The sequence below is a fragment of the Haemaphysalis longicornis genome, unplaced genomic scaffold (assembly GCF_048455015.1).
Source record: "Haemaphysalis longicornis isolate Haplotype H1 unplaced genomic scaffold, Haemaphysalis longicornis Haplotype H1 scaffold_2, whole genome shotgun sequence".
Classification (NCBI taxonomy): domain Eukaryota; kingdom Metazoa; phylum Arthropoda; class Arachnida; order Ixodida; family Ixodidae; genus Haemaphysalis; species Haemaphysalis longicornis.
Window position 1 is genome coordinate 156,357,760 of NW_027526295.1, and position 16,839 is coordinate 156,374,598.

General features: G+C 47.6%; 1 protein-coding gene across 1 annotated transcript in view; it reads left to right on the plus strand.

The window, feature by feature from the left end:
* Ia-2 (tyrosine phosphatase IA-2) overlaps positions 1-16,839 on the plus strand; it is a gene marked incomplete in the record, with an annotated part of 628,737 nt that overhangs the window by 269,057 nt on the left and 342,841 nt on the right. The window contains 1 exon segment of the mRNA XM_077698486.1: positions 7,466-7,533. Coding sequence (XP_077554612.1) covers positions 7,466-7,533 — 68 coding nt within the window.

The following is a 16,839-nucleotide window of genomic DNA, read 5'->3' on the forward strand; positions in this document are numbered from 1 at the left end:
CGCGAAAGTAATGTGATGCCCCAGAATGCTGAACATTCGGAAATTATCTGCCTAATTAGGACATTGTCTACCTTTGGAAGTAGAACAATACTTCTGGTCTTAATGTTCCGTCTTAATGAGTGCGCATCACTCAGGCGTCATTCGGGTAAGTTGGCGAAAAAAGGAATGCCCTCTAATACTCGTCATCGCATAGACTGATAAGGGCCTGTCTTCGAAATTACCCTTTGGTGCGAGTGCGCTGAAACACCTCATAAAAACTTCCATTGGCTACAACGGCGTAGCGATACACCAATCCATGTTTGTTGTCCAGTGACTATGACAGCAGCCACCAAAGATGACGGCCGGTACATCGTAGTCAACCACAACTCACAAACGCCCACCTATGTGGATTGGTTAGTGAATGTGACAGCATCGGTGCGAAGCTCACGGCCAATTCACAACATCCAGTTTGGGTGCTACCTCAAATACCAATCCACAATTCTAATGCACCCACTTAATGGAATCGGCCAGTGACAGCAATCATCAGACGCTATTGGGCAACTCACAGATTCCTTTGACAGCGGCATCAACGTACCCACCTACGCGCACGCATTCACAACTCAGCGAAAAGTTACCCTCACGCATTCGGATATCCAAAGAGTTAGGACAGGTACGACCATAACTTCTGCTTTATTGCCTCGATATTTCGAAGCTGAAAGGACGCTACCTCCCCGACATACGTACATACCTATGGGACAAATATCTGGTTGAGCGGGTAAGAGGTACTCTTCCAAGTAGCGAACGACAGTTGGCCTTACGATAGAGGGCCTCCCAACGCACTGCGATACGCGGGCCTGGTCGGTTGCAAGCAGCCTAAGCCCTTTGGATGAGATTAATCTTCCTGCTAATTATCCCCCGAGTAACACGGAGTGCTAATAATGGAGATTTCATTTTCGGCCGTCGTCTCGATTTTTTCCCGCACTCTGCAGGCTTAGCGCTTTTCGATTCGCAGTTGCCTTCAGCGTCGTACAGCTTCGCTCGCCGCCCCTCACGCGTTTACGGGCGTTCCTTCGCGCTCGGGTACTTCGCCGCGCTGGCTTACTCAGCTTTCCGCTGCTGCGCATGTGCGGTGTTTGTGTGTGTGTGTGTTTTCGAAAACGTTTTTCTCCTTCGGTTAATGCAAGGGCGAAGGGAAAACAATCGCAAAGGAACGAGAGTTAATCTCCGGTGGGGTCTATTTATTAGCGATTAATAAATTAACCTTTTCTGCCAGCCCAAAGTAATAAAAACTGCAAATGGCATGGGGTGAGCGTTCTCATTAGGAGCACGCCGCTGAACTACAAAGGATTAGAAAGGCTGCGAAATACCAATTAAATCTTCCGCGTCCCTGAGAACGGCCGCTGTATATTTCACCAACGAAGCAGGAAACGTTAGAACATCTACCGAAAGAAAACGATGGTAATGTTTGTAACTTCGAAATATATGTCGGCGAGCGATTGTCATAAAGACAAGACAACGTAGACAGTCGCGAAGGTGCACTATCACATTGCTTGCCCCCACGTTGTAGAGATTCTGTGTTGACGCCGTGCGGAGAGTAAAAAAGTAGAAAGCGATGGAGATAAACTTCATGGTGGAAGGTCAGTCGAAAAAAGATGTTCGGTTCATTGGTATAATCCACAAAGGAGCGTAGAGCAAGTGTCCAAGTTTTCTTATGCATTCGGTTCATCGTATCTTGTGTAGTCAAGCAGCACTCTCAATGCCCATATTATAATTGACATTTGTGATTCCACGAGTGCCATGCGAGGACATTGGTAAACAGCCCACGCGTGAATGATGTGCTTTGCTGTCACTGGTGCTCCGCATATCAGGCGCTCTCAATAATAATGGTTGCTACGAAAAATGGCTAAATTGCCGCTACGCAATTTCGCCGTGCCCTCCACAATTTTGTGTATACCGTTGGTCAGGACAGGGGCGGTTGGAGGTCAGTGGGAAAGGGCTTCGTCCTGCAGCAGACCCAAGTAGGCTGACGATGATGATGAATCGTGTAGGCAAATCATTGTTGCCCGTGTTCCTGCAACCAACTGGGCCTTCTCCCGGGTGGTGCGGGCTGGCCAGTTTGTCCTACGTCGCTTTGTTATTGGCACGGTATTCCTGCTCTCTTTTTCCTTCTTCCGGCTGTCTCCTAATCGTTTATTGACAGGCACGGTTTCCGTTTCTTTATTTTCTGCACATTAGGCAAATACGAACGGGAGAAGTATGCCGGGCAGGAAAATTCACGGTTTCCCTGGCACGATAAATAGCGCGCGTGCTTGATAACCAACTCCAATGCAATCTAATCCAGATTAATCCAATCTAATCCATTAAAACAGCTTCGTACTTTACACCGGCATGCTGTGCGCCGTAGCAACCGCGACTTCCACAGAAACGCGCGATGCGCAGACATCACTTTGTAACGACGGTCTTTACAGCAGCACCACGCCCATTTCGACAAAAAAAAATTCAAATTACATCCTCATTTCCCAGCCGCAGTGCGTGTGGGCAGCCGTGTCGTCCACGCCATCGCGCAACGCGCAGTCGTCACATCGAACTCTTTGCACACAGAAAATATCTAGCATAGGTATGTGGGCCGACGGATACCTTGCTCCTTGAGGATAGGATGTCCATGGTTTGCACCTCCCCAGGAAACCGACAGTCTGTCAACCACTGGTGGACGAGCCGCCGTTTTACCTTGTCACGCGTCGCCGAAGTACTGAGCGAGTAGCTAAAGAACTTTTGGCATTAAAGATTTATTTTGTTGCGAATACAATTTTTCAGGGGGCCCGTTTGGGCAGGACGCATGTCGAATCGCTTGTTGTGTGACCGGTGGTTGGTCACACTCTAGCAGAGTGTTCGCGTTGTTTAAATCTAACAAAACAACTTAGTGAGCTCATGTTATGCCGTGGTATATGAACTGAGTGGCGTCTTATGAAGAATGTAGAAACTGTTATGAGGAAACGACAGGGAATGAAAAAAACAACTAGTCAGTGATAAGAGACATGTATTTTTAGTTTACAGATATTTAGTTGAAGTCATGGCTGTGTTTTTCAACAATAATCATAAAAGCTGCAGTGTTTAACATAGGTCAGTGCACGGAGCAAGATAAACAGGAGCGCCGACTTCGCTCTCTCCGGCGGGCTCTTAATGTCCATAACTCGTGGAGCACAATGTAGATGGCGCAGCGAAAGGGACCTTAGCCGGCGGCGGCTAAGCGGCCGGCGTTCCCCGTGGCGGAACGCATTCCGTCGGCTGTGTCGTCTGCTTCGGCGACGGTAGTTTTGGGCACGGACTGCTTTGGGCCTGCTTTGGCGCCGCTTCGCATTCATTGCGCGCCTCCTTCGCACAGTTGATTAACTTGTTCGACAGCACCTTCCGGGTAACCCGGACCCGAAGGAATTGAGTGGCCGTACGGCAAAGATACGTTAAGGATTGGTTTCCATGGCGGGAAAACAAAATATAGAGACCACATACAAACATATGGCTGCTATACAAACACTACCTTTTGCGCGGTGCTTGCCGAAAATGTGGCTCAAGTTTTGTAAATTTGGGAATACCAATTTGGCTATGTTTTAACAGGTTTTACAAAAGGCGAAAGGAGTAACTGGTTCTGATCACTGGCGATTATAAAAGTTCCCTCAGCTTTCTCGCAGTTCTGCAACTTTCGTCCAAAACAGAGTGCGCCTAGAACACGGGCCGGCACTTACACGCTCATCAGAAAAGAACAGAAATGCGATAACATCACCCGCGACTGCCCGCGACGTAGCAATCTGCTCAAGATCACGTCCTTGATAGTGCGGTCTTTTCACAAGCCTTAATTTCGCGATAACTCGCCGAAAGAAAAGGTTTAAAGAGCCGGTTGTTTTGCTGGTCAGTCGCTTAACGAAAAAAAAAACGCCGGGAACCCTGGTAGGCCAAAAAATTGCAGCCATACAAATCGCAGCATTTTATTTGGAGACCGCGGTGTTATGGACGAGATAACACGACCGTAGAGCGACAGTGAACATCAGGCGGTAAGTTGCGGCACGAGTTAAAATGAAGTATGCGTTTGATATTCTTGGGTTCCTTATCAAGCTGACAGTGTTTTTGTACAGTTGATACAACAGGGCAGCCGTCGAATTCAGTCATTGGCACAGAAATGTGCATCATTGCCGTTTGCCGATGGAGTCTCCGGGCGACCCTCGTAAGCGTTGTTCGTGCGCAGAAGCAGCATAAATAATTAAGCACGCGGCCGGAGAGCGGGATAACAACAGAGGGTAACCTTTGCGCTGCATCGATTCCTCGTAAGCAGAATCACGCTAGACTATGTTGTGGCGTTCCATATTACTCTTGCTCATTCTTTGGTGCTTCTGAAGTCGTCGTCGTTCAGTTGCGTCTTACATGTGCTGGGTTAGTACAATATGTTTAGTATTTAGTATTTAGAACGTTTAGTCCGACAATATTTCATAATGTCAGACTAAACGTTCCGGGAATAAGCGATCGCCATGTATGCGGCGGCGTGCGCTTATCTGCGCCGTCTATTGCGGCCGCGCACGGGTGTTTAAATTCCGCGCGTGCACGCATGCCTCCTGCATAGTAGGACAGGCATAAGACAGATGTCGCTGCGCAAGAAAAGATGCCTCTGGGGAGAGCGAAGAAGGGAAGAGCCATGTACAGAGGCACAGCGACGAGAGGGCGAATGAAGGAGGAAGAGAGCAAAGGCAAAGCTGGGCGGCCAGCGGCGCGTGGACATTATCTGCCCGAGCAAAAGATTTTTTCTGGGCCACAGTCGGCGCTCCTCTTTATATCTTGCTCCGTGGGTCAGTGCTTCCACGGCCGCGACTGCCATGATGATGATGGGATAAGTACTTTACTCGGTCGATTGTCGGAGCCTCTGAAAATCCTTTTTCGAATTGGCTGCGCAGATATTGAGCACTATGATTCCTTCAAATATATGCAGTGGCACAAGACGTTCTTTAGGGCCTCCCTTATAATTCCCAAATAAGACCATCACGGTACATGTGAATAAAATGTGCATGGTTGTCGCTGGAACTTTACGGCATATATGAAGGCATGTTCGTCAGTGGGTGGACCTATTTTACACTGGCCCACACGTGGTTATAAAAATAAACAACACAATGCCGATACCATATAAAACTTTGTTTTGCGTGAGCTTGCATGGTAAGGTAATCTAAACAATAAAATCTCAGGCGCTATTTAAAAGAAAACTGAAGTCAAAATACAAAGTGCTCTGGATCGATAGCTTAGCTCACCGAGAACACAAATATAGCAGTCTTACGCGTAGCTTCTTTTAAAATAGAAAATAGCGAAAACGCGAAGGCAGGTGCCACGGCCACTTGCTATACCACTTAATTTGCATCTCAAGTGGTTAAAACGTCTGGAGTGCGTAACGTCTTTTCTGGCTGCGGCTGGATGGCGGTACACGTACATACTTGGGGCGGCGGTACCGCTTTTTGAGGAAGCGTGCGAGCTACGCACGCGCGATCGGTTCGACGCCAACATTCGCAGTGCCTCAAAAGGATAATACGTTTTTCTTCAACATAGCGTTAATACTGATCACTAAGGAACAAAACACGTATTTTGGTTTATCCATTTTTTACATAATGGCGCTAGTGGTCTACCATGCGAGAATTTTATTTTTATTTTTTCATTCCAATACAGAAGTCGCATATCTCTGAAATAAGCAGACTGGGCCGTTGTTAAGATCGATATGCATTTGTAAAACTTTTTGTATTGGGGCCCGATGGTTTTTAAGTCCACGGATCATGAAGTAGTAAGTGCCATAGGAATGTTAACCGAAAAAGGGAAAGAAAAAAAGTATTTTACGATTGCTGGGACGTTCATCTTCCAGGATAACCCGTCCTGGCCAAAAACATATCTACGCAATGATTAGTAAAAGGGCATAGGTAGTTGCGCCATCATCGCATTCGGGCCGCTGATTGACTGAAGGGTTTAACGCGCCGACGCTACCAAGGTGATGTGGCGCGCCGTAGTGGAGGGCTCCGGATTAATTTTGACCACCTGGGGATCTTTAACGTGCGCCGAAATCTCGTACACACGGGCGTTTTTGCGTTTCGCCTCCATCAGAAAAGCGGCCGCCGTGGCCGGGAATCGAACCCGCGACCTCGTGCTCAGCAGCGCATCGCCTTAGCCTCTTAGCCACCGCGGCGGGTCATTCGGGTCACTCAGCATTTCCTTTGGCTTTGGACTTTGGCAGTTTGGATTTTGAACGACGACGTTCGGTCTAACGACGATGATTGCTGTGCGTGTGTTTGTATTGGGAGGGATGGGGGGGGGGGGGGGGAAGGGCACCCAGCTTTTTCCTGATAGATTCGTTAACTGGCGTTTGGACTTTGACGCACGGGCAGTTTGCACTGCCGGTGAGTCAAACACGTTTTTTTTTTTTTTTTTTCACCATTTGCAATGATGCCGTCGCTTTTTGTTCAGTGAAAATCGCCGGGGATTGATGACGTATGTGTATCTTTAAAAAAATTCTATCATGGTGTCCATGCATCACGTACATTCCCGTGCCAGTTTCTGCCACGAACGATAGTTGACACTATGCCGCGCACTAAATACAAGCCAAAAGAATTTAGAGCCTTTCCAGTACTATGAAGATGATAGACCAGTCAAGCGGTATTGATGGATAGCCATATTAAGTTATGTATGGTGACTTACAACTGATTAAATCAAACAACATACCCATAGCTTCTTTAGAATTGATTTAAAATTAATTCTCATGTAATTCGTTTGCGGATAGCTTCGATAAAACAAGACGTGCAGCCGTTTTCCGTAACCATACTTCTTCGGTGGAGGGTCATGTATTAGAAGCAGACGGGAACTCCACAAAAAATCAAGCCCCTTCGTCTAACGACGACGATGGCTAAAACTCGAAGCTTCATTGTGTGCTAAAATGGAAATGAAAAGTGCCAAAGTCAAAGCCGCTGCAACCGAAGCAAAGCGTCTCAAGCGCCCAAAAAGTCTTACTTCAAGCCTGAGCTGTAAGGCTTTTTTTGCGCTTTGAAAAGCAAAAGAAAAGTGACATCGGCAGTCAGAAGTAATATTAAAGTTACATTATAGATTGTTTCATGGCGACTACACAAGTTCAATTATTAAGAAAAAAAGAAGAAAGGCGCCTGTAAAATTGTGTTCATAGAAGATAAACATGAGGGACCCAAAATGAAAAGTAATTTTTTTACGTATAACACATGGGGTAGATTCTGACGCACGACAACTACCAGGCACGAATTCTTGATAAAGAACGCCAAGGTAAAAACCAGGCATATTTTTTTTTTTATCAATTTTATCCTTGTCATCCATGGAGGCGTAGAGTTAGCAGTCGGAAATCCAAGGCCCGACTTGCTTGCTTCCATAGCCTGGTTCTGTTTCACGTGCACACACATCGATGACAGCCCAACTCACGGCTTTCCGTCTCCGTCTTGTTTTCTTCCAGAGAGCCTGGCAGACGTCTTGCACCAGAAGGCCAACCTCACCGTCGTGGCGGCAGGTGTCGTCGGAGAGGTGCGTCTCAGTCTCAAGTCTCTACCTTGCCTGCTTTGGTTCTTGGTTTTTTTTTTGTTTGAACGCATGGGCGTGCCGTGTTTATTTCAGCTGCCACCTATCGTGGACGGCAGGCTTTTTTTTCAGGCAGGTCATCTCAGTAGAAATGCATCAGTCTGCATTTCTCCCCCAGCAGTCCTTATTGCGATGCGAAGTATCACTGTTTCGTGACAAGTTATGAGTTCGCCCACGTTCTAGCAATCGTTGTCACTGTCACGGGCGTATATAGCGCAGCTTGATGTCTCCTGTTTGCAGCAAAGACAACCGTTTAAAAACTCGCGTGCGAATCGTCCTCTTTCTATATCACCCTTTTATCTTCCAAGTAGATTTTCGCTTATATATATATATATATATATATATATATATATATATATATATATATATATATATATATATATATATATATATATATATATATATATATATAAGAGAAGAAAAACTTCGAACAAGGTACAAGCACTATTGTGGCCTACGTTTCAGCAAAGAGAACTTGCTTTCTTCAGGTTCTCTTTGCTGAAACGTAGGCCACAATCGTGCTTTTACCTTGTTCGAAGTTTTTCTTCTCTTGTGTTCTCTACCATCTTCAAAGTTCTACTACTCCCTATATATATATATATATATATATATATATATATATATATATATATATATATAGATAGATAGATACGGGACGAGGGACTCGGTAAAGATACATATCAAGGTTGCAGTCATCATTGCCAGTGCTATTCGGCTTTTTTTCGAAATATTTAATAGGGCCGAATGACGTGTGCTTGTCACGTTTCTTTTGATTCATTGATAAATAAGCGAAAATATAAGTCGAGAAAAAATCCGCCGTTTTCCGGGAGCGGGACTCGAACCCACATCTCCGCATAACCGGTGCGGTGCGTTAGCCATTACGCTATCCCCACAGCGGCTTCTCTCTCGACTTTAAAGCGGGGGTTTATATTTACAAGAGCTCTGAGGCCGGTCAACTAGCGCCGCCCCTCGACTACCGCGGGAGACGTAGAACGTCTTCTTTCCCAGCGGCCGCCACGTAGAACGTGGTCGGAGGTCGGGGTTAGCAATTGGCATATCCGAACTGCTGGAGCCAGTGCCTCGTAATGCATGTAGCAGAACAGAGAGATACGGGACGAGGGACTCGGTAAAGATACATATCAAGGTTGCAGTCATCATTGCCAGTGCTATTCGGCTTTTTTTCGAAATATTTAATAGGGCCGAATGACGTGTGCTTGTCACGTTTCTTTTGATTCATTGATAAATAAGCGAAAATATAAGTCGAGAAAAAATCCGCCGTTTTCCGGGAGCGGGACTCGAACCCACATCTCCGCATAACCGGTGCGGTGCGTTAGCCATTACGCTATCCCCACAGCGGCTTCTCTCTCGACTTTAAAGCGGGGGTTTATATTTACAAGAGCTCTGAGGCCGGTCAACTAGCGCCGCCCCTCGACTACCGCGGGAGACGTAGAGCGTCTTCTTTCCCAGCGGCCGCCACGTAGAACGTGGTCGGAGGTCGGGGTTAGCAATTGGCATATCCGAACTGCTGGAGCCAGTGCCTCGTAATGCATGTAGCAGAACAGAGAGATACGGGACGAGGGACTCGGTAAAGATACATATCAAGGTTGCAGTCATCATTGCCAGTGCTATTCGGCTTTTTTTCGAAATATTTAATAGGGCCGAATGACGTGTGCTTGTCACGTTTCTTTTGATTCATTGATAAATAAGCGAAAATATAAGTCGAGAAAAAATCCGCCGTTTTCCGGGAGCGGGACTCGAACCCACATCTCCGCATAACCGGTGCGGTGCGTTAGCCATTACGCTATCCCCACAGCGGCTTCTCTCTCGACTTTAAAGCGGGGGTTTATATTTACAAGAGCTCTGAGGCCGGTCAACTAGCGCCGCCCCTCGACTACCGCGGGAGACGTAGAACGTCTTCTTTCCCAGCGGCCGCCACGTAGAACGTGGTCGGAGGTCGGGGTTAGCAATTGGCATATCCGAACTGCTGGAGCCAGTGCCTCGTAATGCATGTAGCAGAACAGAGAGATACGGGACGAGGGACTCGGTAAAGATACATATCAAGGTTGCAGTCATCATTGCCAGTGCTATTCGGCTTTTTTTCGAAATATTTAATAGGGCCGAATGACGTGTGCTTGTCACGTTTCTTTTGATTCATTGATAAATAAGCGAAAATATAAGTCGAGAAAAAATCCGCCGTTTTCCGGGAGCGGGACTCGAACCCACATCTCCGCATAACCGGTGCGGTTCGTTAGCCATTACGCTATCCCCACAGCGGCTTCTCTCTCGACTTTAAAGCGGGGGTTTATATTTACAAGAGCTCTGAGGCCGGTCAACTAGCGCCGCCCCTCGACTACCGCGGGAGACGTAGAACGTCTTCTTTCCCAGCGGCCGCCACGTAGAACGTGGTCGGAGGTCGGGGTTAGCAATTGGCATATCCGAACTGCTGGAGCCAGTGCCTCGTAATGCATGTAGCAGAACAGAGAGATACGGGACGAGGGACTCGGTAAAGATACATATCAAGGTTGCAGTCATCATTGCGAGTGCTATTCGGCTTTTTTTCGAAATATTTAATAGGGCCGAATGACGTGTGCTTGTCACGTTTCTTTTGATTCATTGATAAATAAGCGAAAATATAAGTCGAGAAAAAATCCGCCGTTTTCCGGGAGCGGGACTCGAACCCACATCTCCGCATAACCGGTGCGGTGCGTTAGCCATTACGCTATCCCCACAGCGGCTTCTCTCTCGACTTTAAAGCGGGGGTTTATATTTACAAGAGCTCTGAGGCCGGTCAACTAGCGCCGCCCCTCGACTACCGCGGGAGACGTAGAGCGTCTTCTTTCCCAGCGGCCGCCACGTAGAACGTGGTCGGAGGTCGGGGTTAGCAATTGGCATATCCGAACTGCTGGAGCCAGTGCCTCGTAATGCATGTAGCAGAAAAGAGAGATACGGGACGAGGGACTCGGTAAAGATACATATCAAGGTTGCAGTCATCATTGCCAGTGCTATTCGGCTTTTTTTCGAAATATTTAATAGGGCCGAATGACGTGTGCTTGTCACGTTTCTTTTGATTCATTGATAAATAAGCGAAAATATAAGTCGAGAAAAAATCCGCCGTTTTCCGGGAGCGGGACTCGAACCCACATCTCCGCATAACCGGTGCGGTGCGTTAGCCATTACGCTATCCCCACAGCGGCTTCTCTCTCGACTTTAAAGCGGGGGTTTATATTTACAAGAGCTCTGAGGCCGGTCAACTAGCGCCGCCCCTCGACTACCGCGGGAGACGTAGAACGTCTTCTTTCCCAGCGGCCGCCACGTAGAACGTGGTCGGAGGTCGGGGTTAGCAATTGGCATATCCGAACTGCTGGAGCCAGTGCCTCGTAATGCATGTAGCAGAACAGAGAGATACGGGACGAGGGACTCGGTAAAGATACATATCAAGGTTGCAGTCATCATTGCCAGTGCTATTCGGCTTTTTTTCGAAATATTTAATAGGGCCGAATGACGTGTGCTTGTCACGTTTCTTTTGATTCATTGATAAATAAGCGAAAATATAAGTCGAGAAAAAATCCGCCGTTTTCCGGGAGCGGGACTCGAACCCACATCTCCGCATAACCGGTGCGGTGCGTTAGCCATTACGCTATCCCCACAGCGGCTTCTCTCTCGACTTTAAAGCGGGGATTTATATTTACAAGAGCTCTGAGGCCGGTCAACTAGCGCCGCCCCTCGACTACCGCGGGAGACGTAGAACGTCTTCTTTCCCAGCGGCCGCCACGTAGAACGTGGTCGGAGGTCGGGGTTAGCAATTGGCATATCCGAACTGCTGGAGCCAGTGCCTCGTAATGCATGTAGCAGAACAGAGAGATACGGGACGAGGGACTCGGTAAAGATACATATCAAGGTTGCAGTCATCATTGCGAGTGCTATTCGGCTTTTTTTCGAAATATTTAATAGGGCCGAATGACGTGTGCTTGTCACGTTTCTTTTGATTCATTGATAAATAAGCGAAAATATAAGTCGAGAAAAAATCCGCCGTTTTCCGGGAGCGGGACTCGAACCCACATCTCCGCATAACCGGTGCGGTGCGTTAGCCATTACGCTATCCCCACAGCGGCTTCTCTCTCGACTTTAAAGCGGGGGTTTATATTTACAAGAGCTCTGAGGCCGGTCAACTAGCGCCGCCCCTCGACTACCGCGGGAGGCGTAGAACGTCTTCTTTCCCAGCGGCCGCCACGTAGAACGTGGTCGGAGGTCGGGGTTAGCAATTGGCATATCCGAACTGCTGGAGCCAGTGCCTCGTAATGCATGTAGCAGAACAGAGAGATACGGGACGAGGGACTCGGTAAAGATACATATCAAGGTTGCAGTCATCATTGCCAGTGCTATTCGGCTTTTTTTCGAAATATTTAATAGGGCCGAATGACGTGTGCTTGTCACGTTTCTTTTGATTCATTGATAAATAAGCGAAAATATAAGTCGAGAAAAAATCCGCCGTTTTCCGGGAGCGGGACTCGAACCCACATCTCCGCATAACCGGTGCGGTGCGTTAGCCATTACGCTATCCCCACAGCGGCTTCTCTCTCGACTTTAAAGCGGGGGTTTATATTTACAAGAGCTCTGAGGCCGGTCAACTAGCGCCGCCCCTCGACTACCGCGGGAGACGTAGAGCGTCTTCTTTCCCAGCGGCCGCCACGTAGAACGTGGTCGGAGGTCGGGGTTAGCAATTGGCATATCCGAACTGCTGGAGCCAGTGCCTCGTAATGCATGTAGCAGAAAAGAGAGATACGGGACGAGGGACTCGGTAAAGATACATATCAAGGTTGCAGTCATCATTGCCAGTGCTATTCGGCTTTTTTTCGAAATATTTAATAGGGCCGAATGACGTGTGCTTGTCACGTTTCTTTTGATTCATTGATAAATAAGCGAAAATATAAGTCGAGAAAAAATCCGCCGTTTTCCGGGAGCGGGACTCGAACCCACATCTCCGCATAACCGGTGCGGTGCGTTAGCCATTACGCTATCCCCACAGCGGCTTCTCTCTCGACTTTAAAGCGGGGGTTTATATTTACAAGAGCTCTGAGGCCGGTCAACTAGCGCCGCCCCTCGACTACCGCGGGAGACGTAGAACGTCTTCTTTCCCAGCGGCCGCCACGTAGAACGTGGTCGGAGGTCGGGGTTAGCAATTGGCATATCCGAACTGCTGGAGCCAGTGCCTCGTAATGCATGTAGCAGAACAGAGAGATACGGGACGAGGGACTCGGTAAAGATACATATCAAGGTTGCAGTCATCATTGCCAGTGCTATTCGGCTTTTTTTCGAAATATTTAATAGGGCCGAATGACGTGTGCTTGTCACGTTTCTTTTGATTCATTGATAAATAAGCGAAAATATAAGTCGAGAAAAAATCCGCCGTTTTCCGGGAGCGGGACTCGAACCCACATCTCCGCATAACCGGTGCGGTGCGTTAGCCATTACGCTATCCCCACAGCGGCTTCTCTCTCGACTTTAAAGCGGGGATTTATATTTACAAGAGCTCTGAGGCCGGTCAACTAGCGCCGCCCCTCGACTACCGCGGGAGACGTAGAACGTCTTCTTTCCCAGCGGCCGCCACGTAGAACGTGGTCGGAGGTCGGGGTTAGCAATTGGCATATCCGAACTGCTGGAGCCAGTGCCTCGTAATGCATGTAGCAGAACAGAGAGATACGGGACGAGGGACTCGGTAAAGATACATATCAAGGTTGCAGTCATCATTGCCAGTGCTATTCGGCTTTTTTTCGAAATATTTAATAGGGCCGAATGACGTGTGCTTGTCACGTTTCTTTTGATTCATTGATAAATAAGCGAAAATATAAGTCGAGAAAAAATCCGCCGTTTTCCGGGAGCGGGACTCGAACCCACATCTCCGCATAACCGGTGCGGTGCATAACCGACCGCATAACCGCATAACCGACCGGCCTCAGAGCTCTTGTAAATATAAACCCCCGCTTTAAAGTCGAGAGAGAAGCCGCTGTGGGGATAGCGTAATGGCTAACGCACCGCACCGGTTATGCGGAGATGTGGGTTCGAGTCCCGCTCCCGGAAAACGGCGGATTTTTTCTCGACTTATATTTTCGCTTATTTATCAATGAATCAAAAGAAACGTGACAAGCACACGTCATTCGGCCCTATTAAATATTTCGAAAAAAAGCCGAATAGCACTGGCAATGATGACTGCAACCTTGATATGTATCTTTACCGAGTCCCTCGTCCCGTATCTCTCTGTTCTGCTACATGCATTACGAGGCACTGGCTCCAGCAGTTCGGATATGCCAATTGCTAACCCCGACCTCCGACCACGTTCTACGTGGCGGCCGCTGGGAAAGAAGACGTTCTACGTCTCCCGCGGTTGTCGAGGGGCGGCGCTAGTTGACCGGCCTCAGAGCTCTTGTAAATATAAACCCCCGCTTTAAAGTCGAGAGAGAAGCCGCTGTGGGGATAGCGTAATGGCTAACGCACCGCACCGGTTATGCGGAGATGTGGGTTCGAGTCCCGCTCCCGGAAAACGGCGGATTTTTTCTCGACTTATATTTTCGCTTATTTATCAATGAATCAAAAGAAACGTGACAAGCACACGTCATTCGGCCCTATTAAATATTTCGAAAAAAAGCCGAATAGCACTGGCAATGATGACTGCAACCTTGATATGTATCTTTACCGAGTCCCTCGTCCCGTATCTCTCTGTTCTGCTACATGCATTACGAGGCACTGGCTCCAGCAGTTCGGATATGCCAATTGCTAACCCCGACCTCCGACCACGTTCTACGTGGCGGCCGCTGGGAAAGAAGACGTTCTACGTCTCCCGCGGTAGTCGAGGGGCGGCGCTAGTTGACCGGCCTCAGAGCTCTTGTAAATATAAACCCCCGCTTTAAAGTCGAGAGAGAAGCCGCTGTGGGGATAGCGTAATGGCTAACGCACCGCACCGGTTATGCGGAGATGTGGGTTCGAGTCCCGCTCCCGGAAAACGGCGGATTTTTTCTCGACTTATATTTTCGCTTATTTATCAATGAATCAAAAGAAACGTGACAAGCACACGTCATTCGGCCCTATTAAATATTTCGAAAAAAAGCCGAATAGCACTGGCAATGATGACTGCAACCTTGATATGTATCTTTACCGTGTCCCTCGTCTCGTATCTCTCTGTTCTGCTACATGCATTACGAGGCACTGGCTCCAGCAGTTCGGATATGCCAATTGCTAACCCCGACCTCCGACCACGTTCTACGTGGCGGCCGCTGGGAAAGAAGACGTTCTACGTCTCCCGCGGTAGTCGAGGGGCGGCGCTAGTTCACCGGCCTCAGAGCTCTTGTAAATATAAACCCCCGCTTTAAAGTCGAGAGAGAAGCCGCTGTGGGGATAGCGTAATGGCTAACGCACCGCACCGGTTATGCGGAGATGTGGGTTCGAGTCCCGCTCCCGGAAAACGGCGGATTTTTTCTCGACTTATATTTTCGCTTATTTATCAATGAATCAAAAGAAACGTGACAAGCACACGTCATTCGGCCCTATTAAATATTTCGAAAAAAAGCCGAATAGCACTGGCAATGATGACTGCAACCTTGATATGTATCTTTACCGAGTCCCTCGTCCCGTATCTCTCTGTTCTGCTACATGCATTACGAGGCACTGGCTCCAGCAGTTCGGATATGCCAATTGCTAACCCCGACCTCCGACCACGTTCTACGTGGCGGCCGCTGGGAAAGAAGACGTTCTACGTCTCCCGCGGTAGTCGAGGGGCGGCGCTAGTTGACCGGCCTCAGAGCTCTTGTAAATATAAACCCCCGCTTTAAAGTCGAGAGAGAAGCCGCTGTGGGGATAGCGTAATGGCTAACGCACCGCACCGGTTATGCGGAGATGTGGGTTCGAATCCCGCTCCCGGAAAACGGCGGATTTTTTCTCGACTTATATTTTCGCTTATTTATCAATGAATCAAAAGAAACGTGACAAGCACACGTCATTCGGCCCTATTAAATATTTCGAAAAAAAGCCGAATAGCACTGGCAATGATGACTGCAACCTTGATATGTATATATATATATATATATATATATATATTCACCAGCATATCTACGCCCACTGCAGGGCAAAGACCTCTCCTATATATATGTATATATACCGGTATTTTGGAGGTCGTGGGTTCGGATCCCACCTGGCGGGCATTTTTCTCCACTTTCTTTCTTTACAAATTCTTTATCTGTTTCAATGCCCTACCATATTCTCCTCTTTGATTTCCGAGGTTTTCTTGACTGCCAACCCTTATTTTCGATATATATATATATATATATATATATATATATATATATATATATATATATATATATATATATATATATATATATATATATATATATATATATATATATAAGCAAGTTCTCTTTGCTGAAACGAAGGCCACAATCGTGCTTTTACCTTGTTCAAAGTTTTTCTTCTCTTATATATATATATATTATATATATATTGCCGCGAACCATGCATTGGGTTTGTTTATTTGAGTTTTGCTTTCGCCGCCCGGCTGCGCTGGTCTGTGTTATCGGTGTTGTGTGTGCCAAGGAAGGCGCGTGTTCCGTTCTTTCTTTCTGTGCTGCATATGTTATCTCTTCTGATAGGGAGAGCGCTCCGAACTAACGCGAACAGCCTAGAATAATATTTGTTGATCTACAGTGTTCTGGATACAATTCGACTATTCCAGAAACCCTCGCGCCGAGTGATAAATTCCCGCTGAGCAGATGCTGCGGCATTCCAATCGTCAACACCAGTCTACGCACGTCACTTTGTTGACTGCTGTTTCGCCGCCTGTCTATTCTTTAGGTTGTTAGGGGAGCACAAGTTCGCTCCAATAAACTTGTTTTTTCTTCAAGACTGCTGCGTCGTCTTTGGCTACGTGACAATATATACACACTCAGAAAGAGTGGTTGGCAGTATACAACGCCAAAGGAGGCATGGGGGTATAGTTAGGCTCTTTTTTTACTACGGTTAGAGAAGTTAACATTTTTTAAATTAACTTAAGAAAGAAAAAAAGGAAAGAAAAACACGCGCCCAGAGTTGGGACCGAACCCAGGCCTTTGGATTTGATCTCGAATGCCTTGCCAATTCAGCTACCTGGGCGACTGTGCCTTCCTTCACTTTCTGGTGTATTTATATTTACTGGAACCGTATCTGACGCTTGAGGGTAGTAGCCAGCGCCACTCTGAGTGCACGGGGAGAAGGGGACCTTTTTTT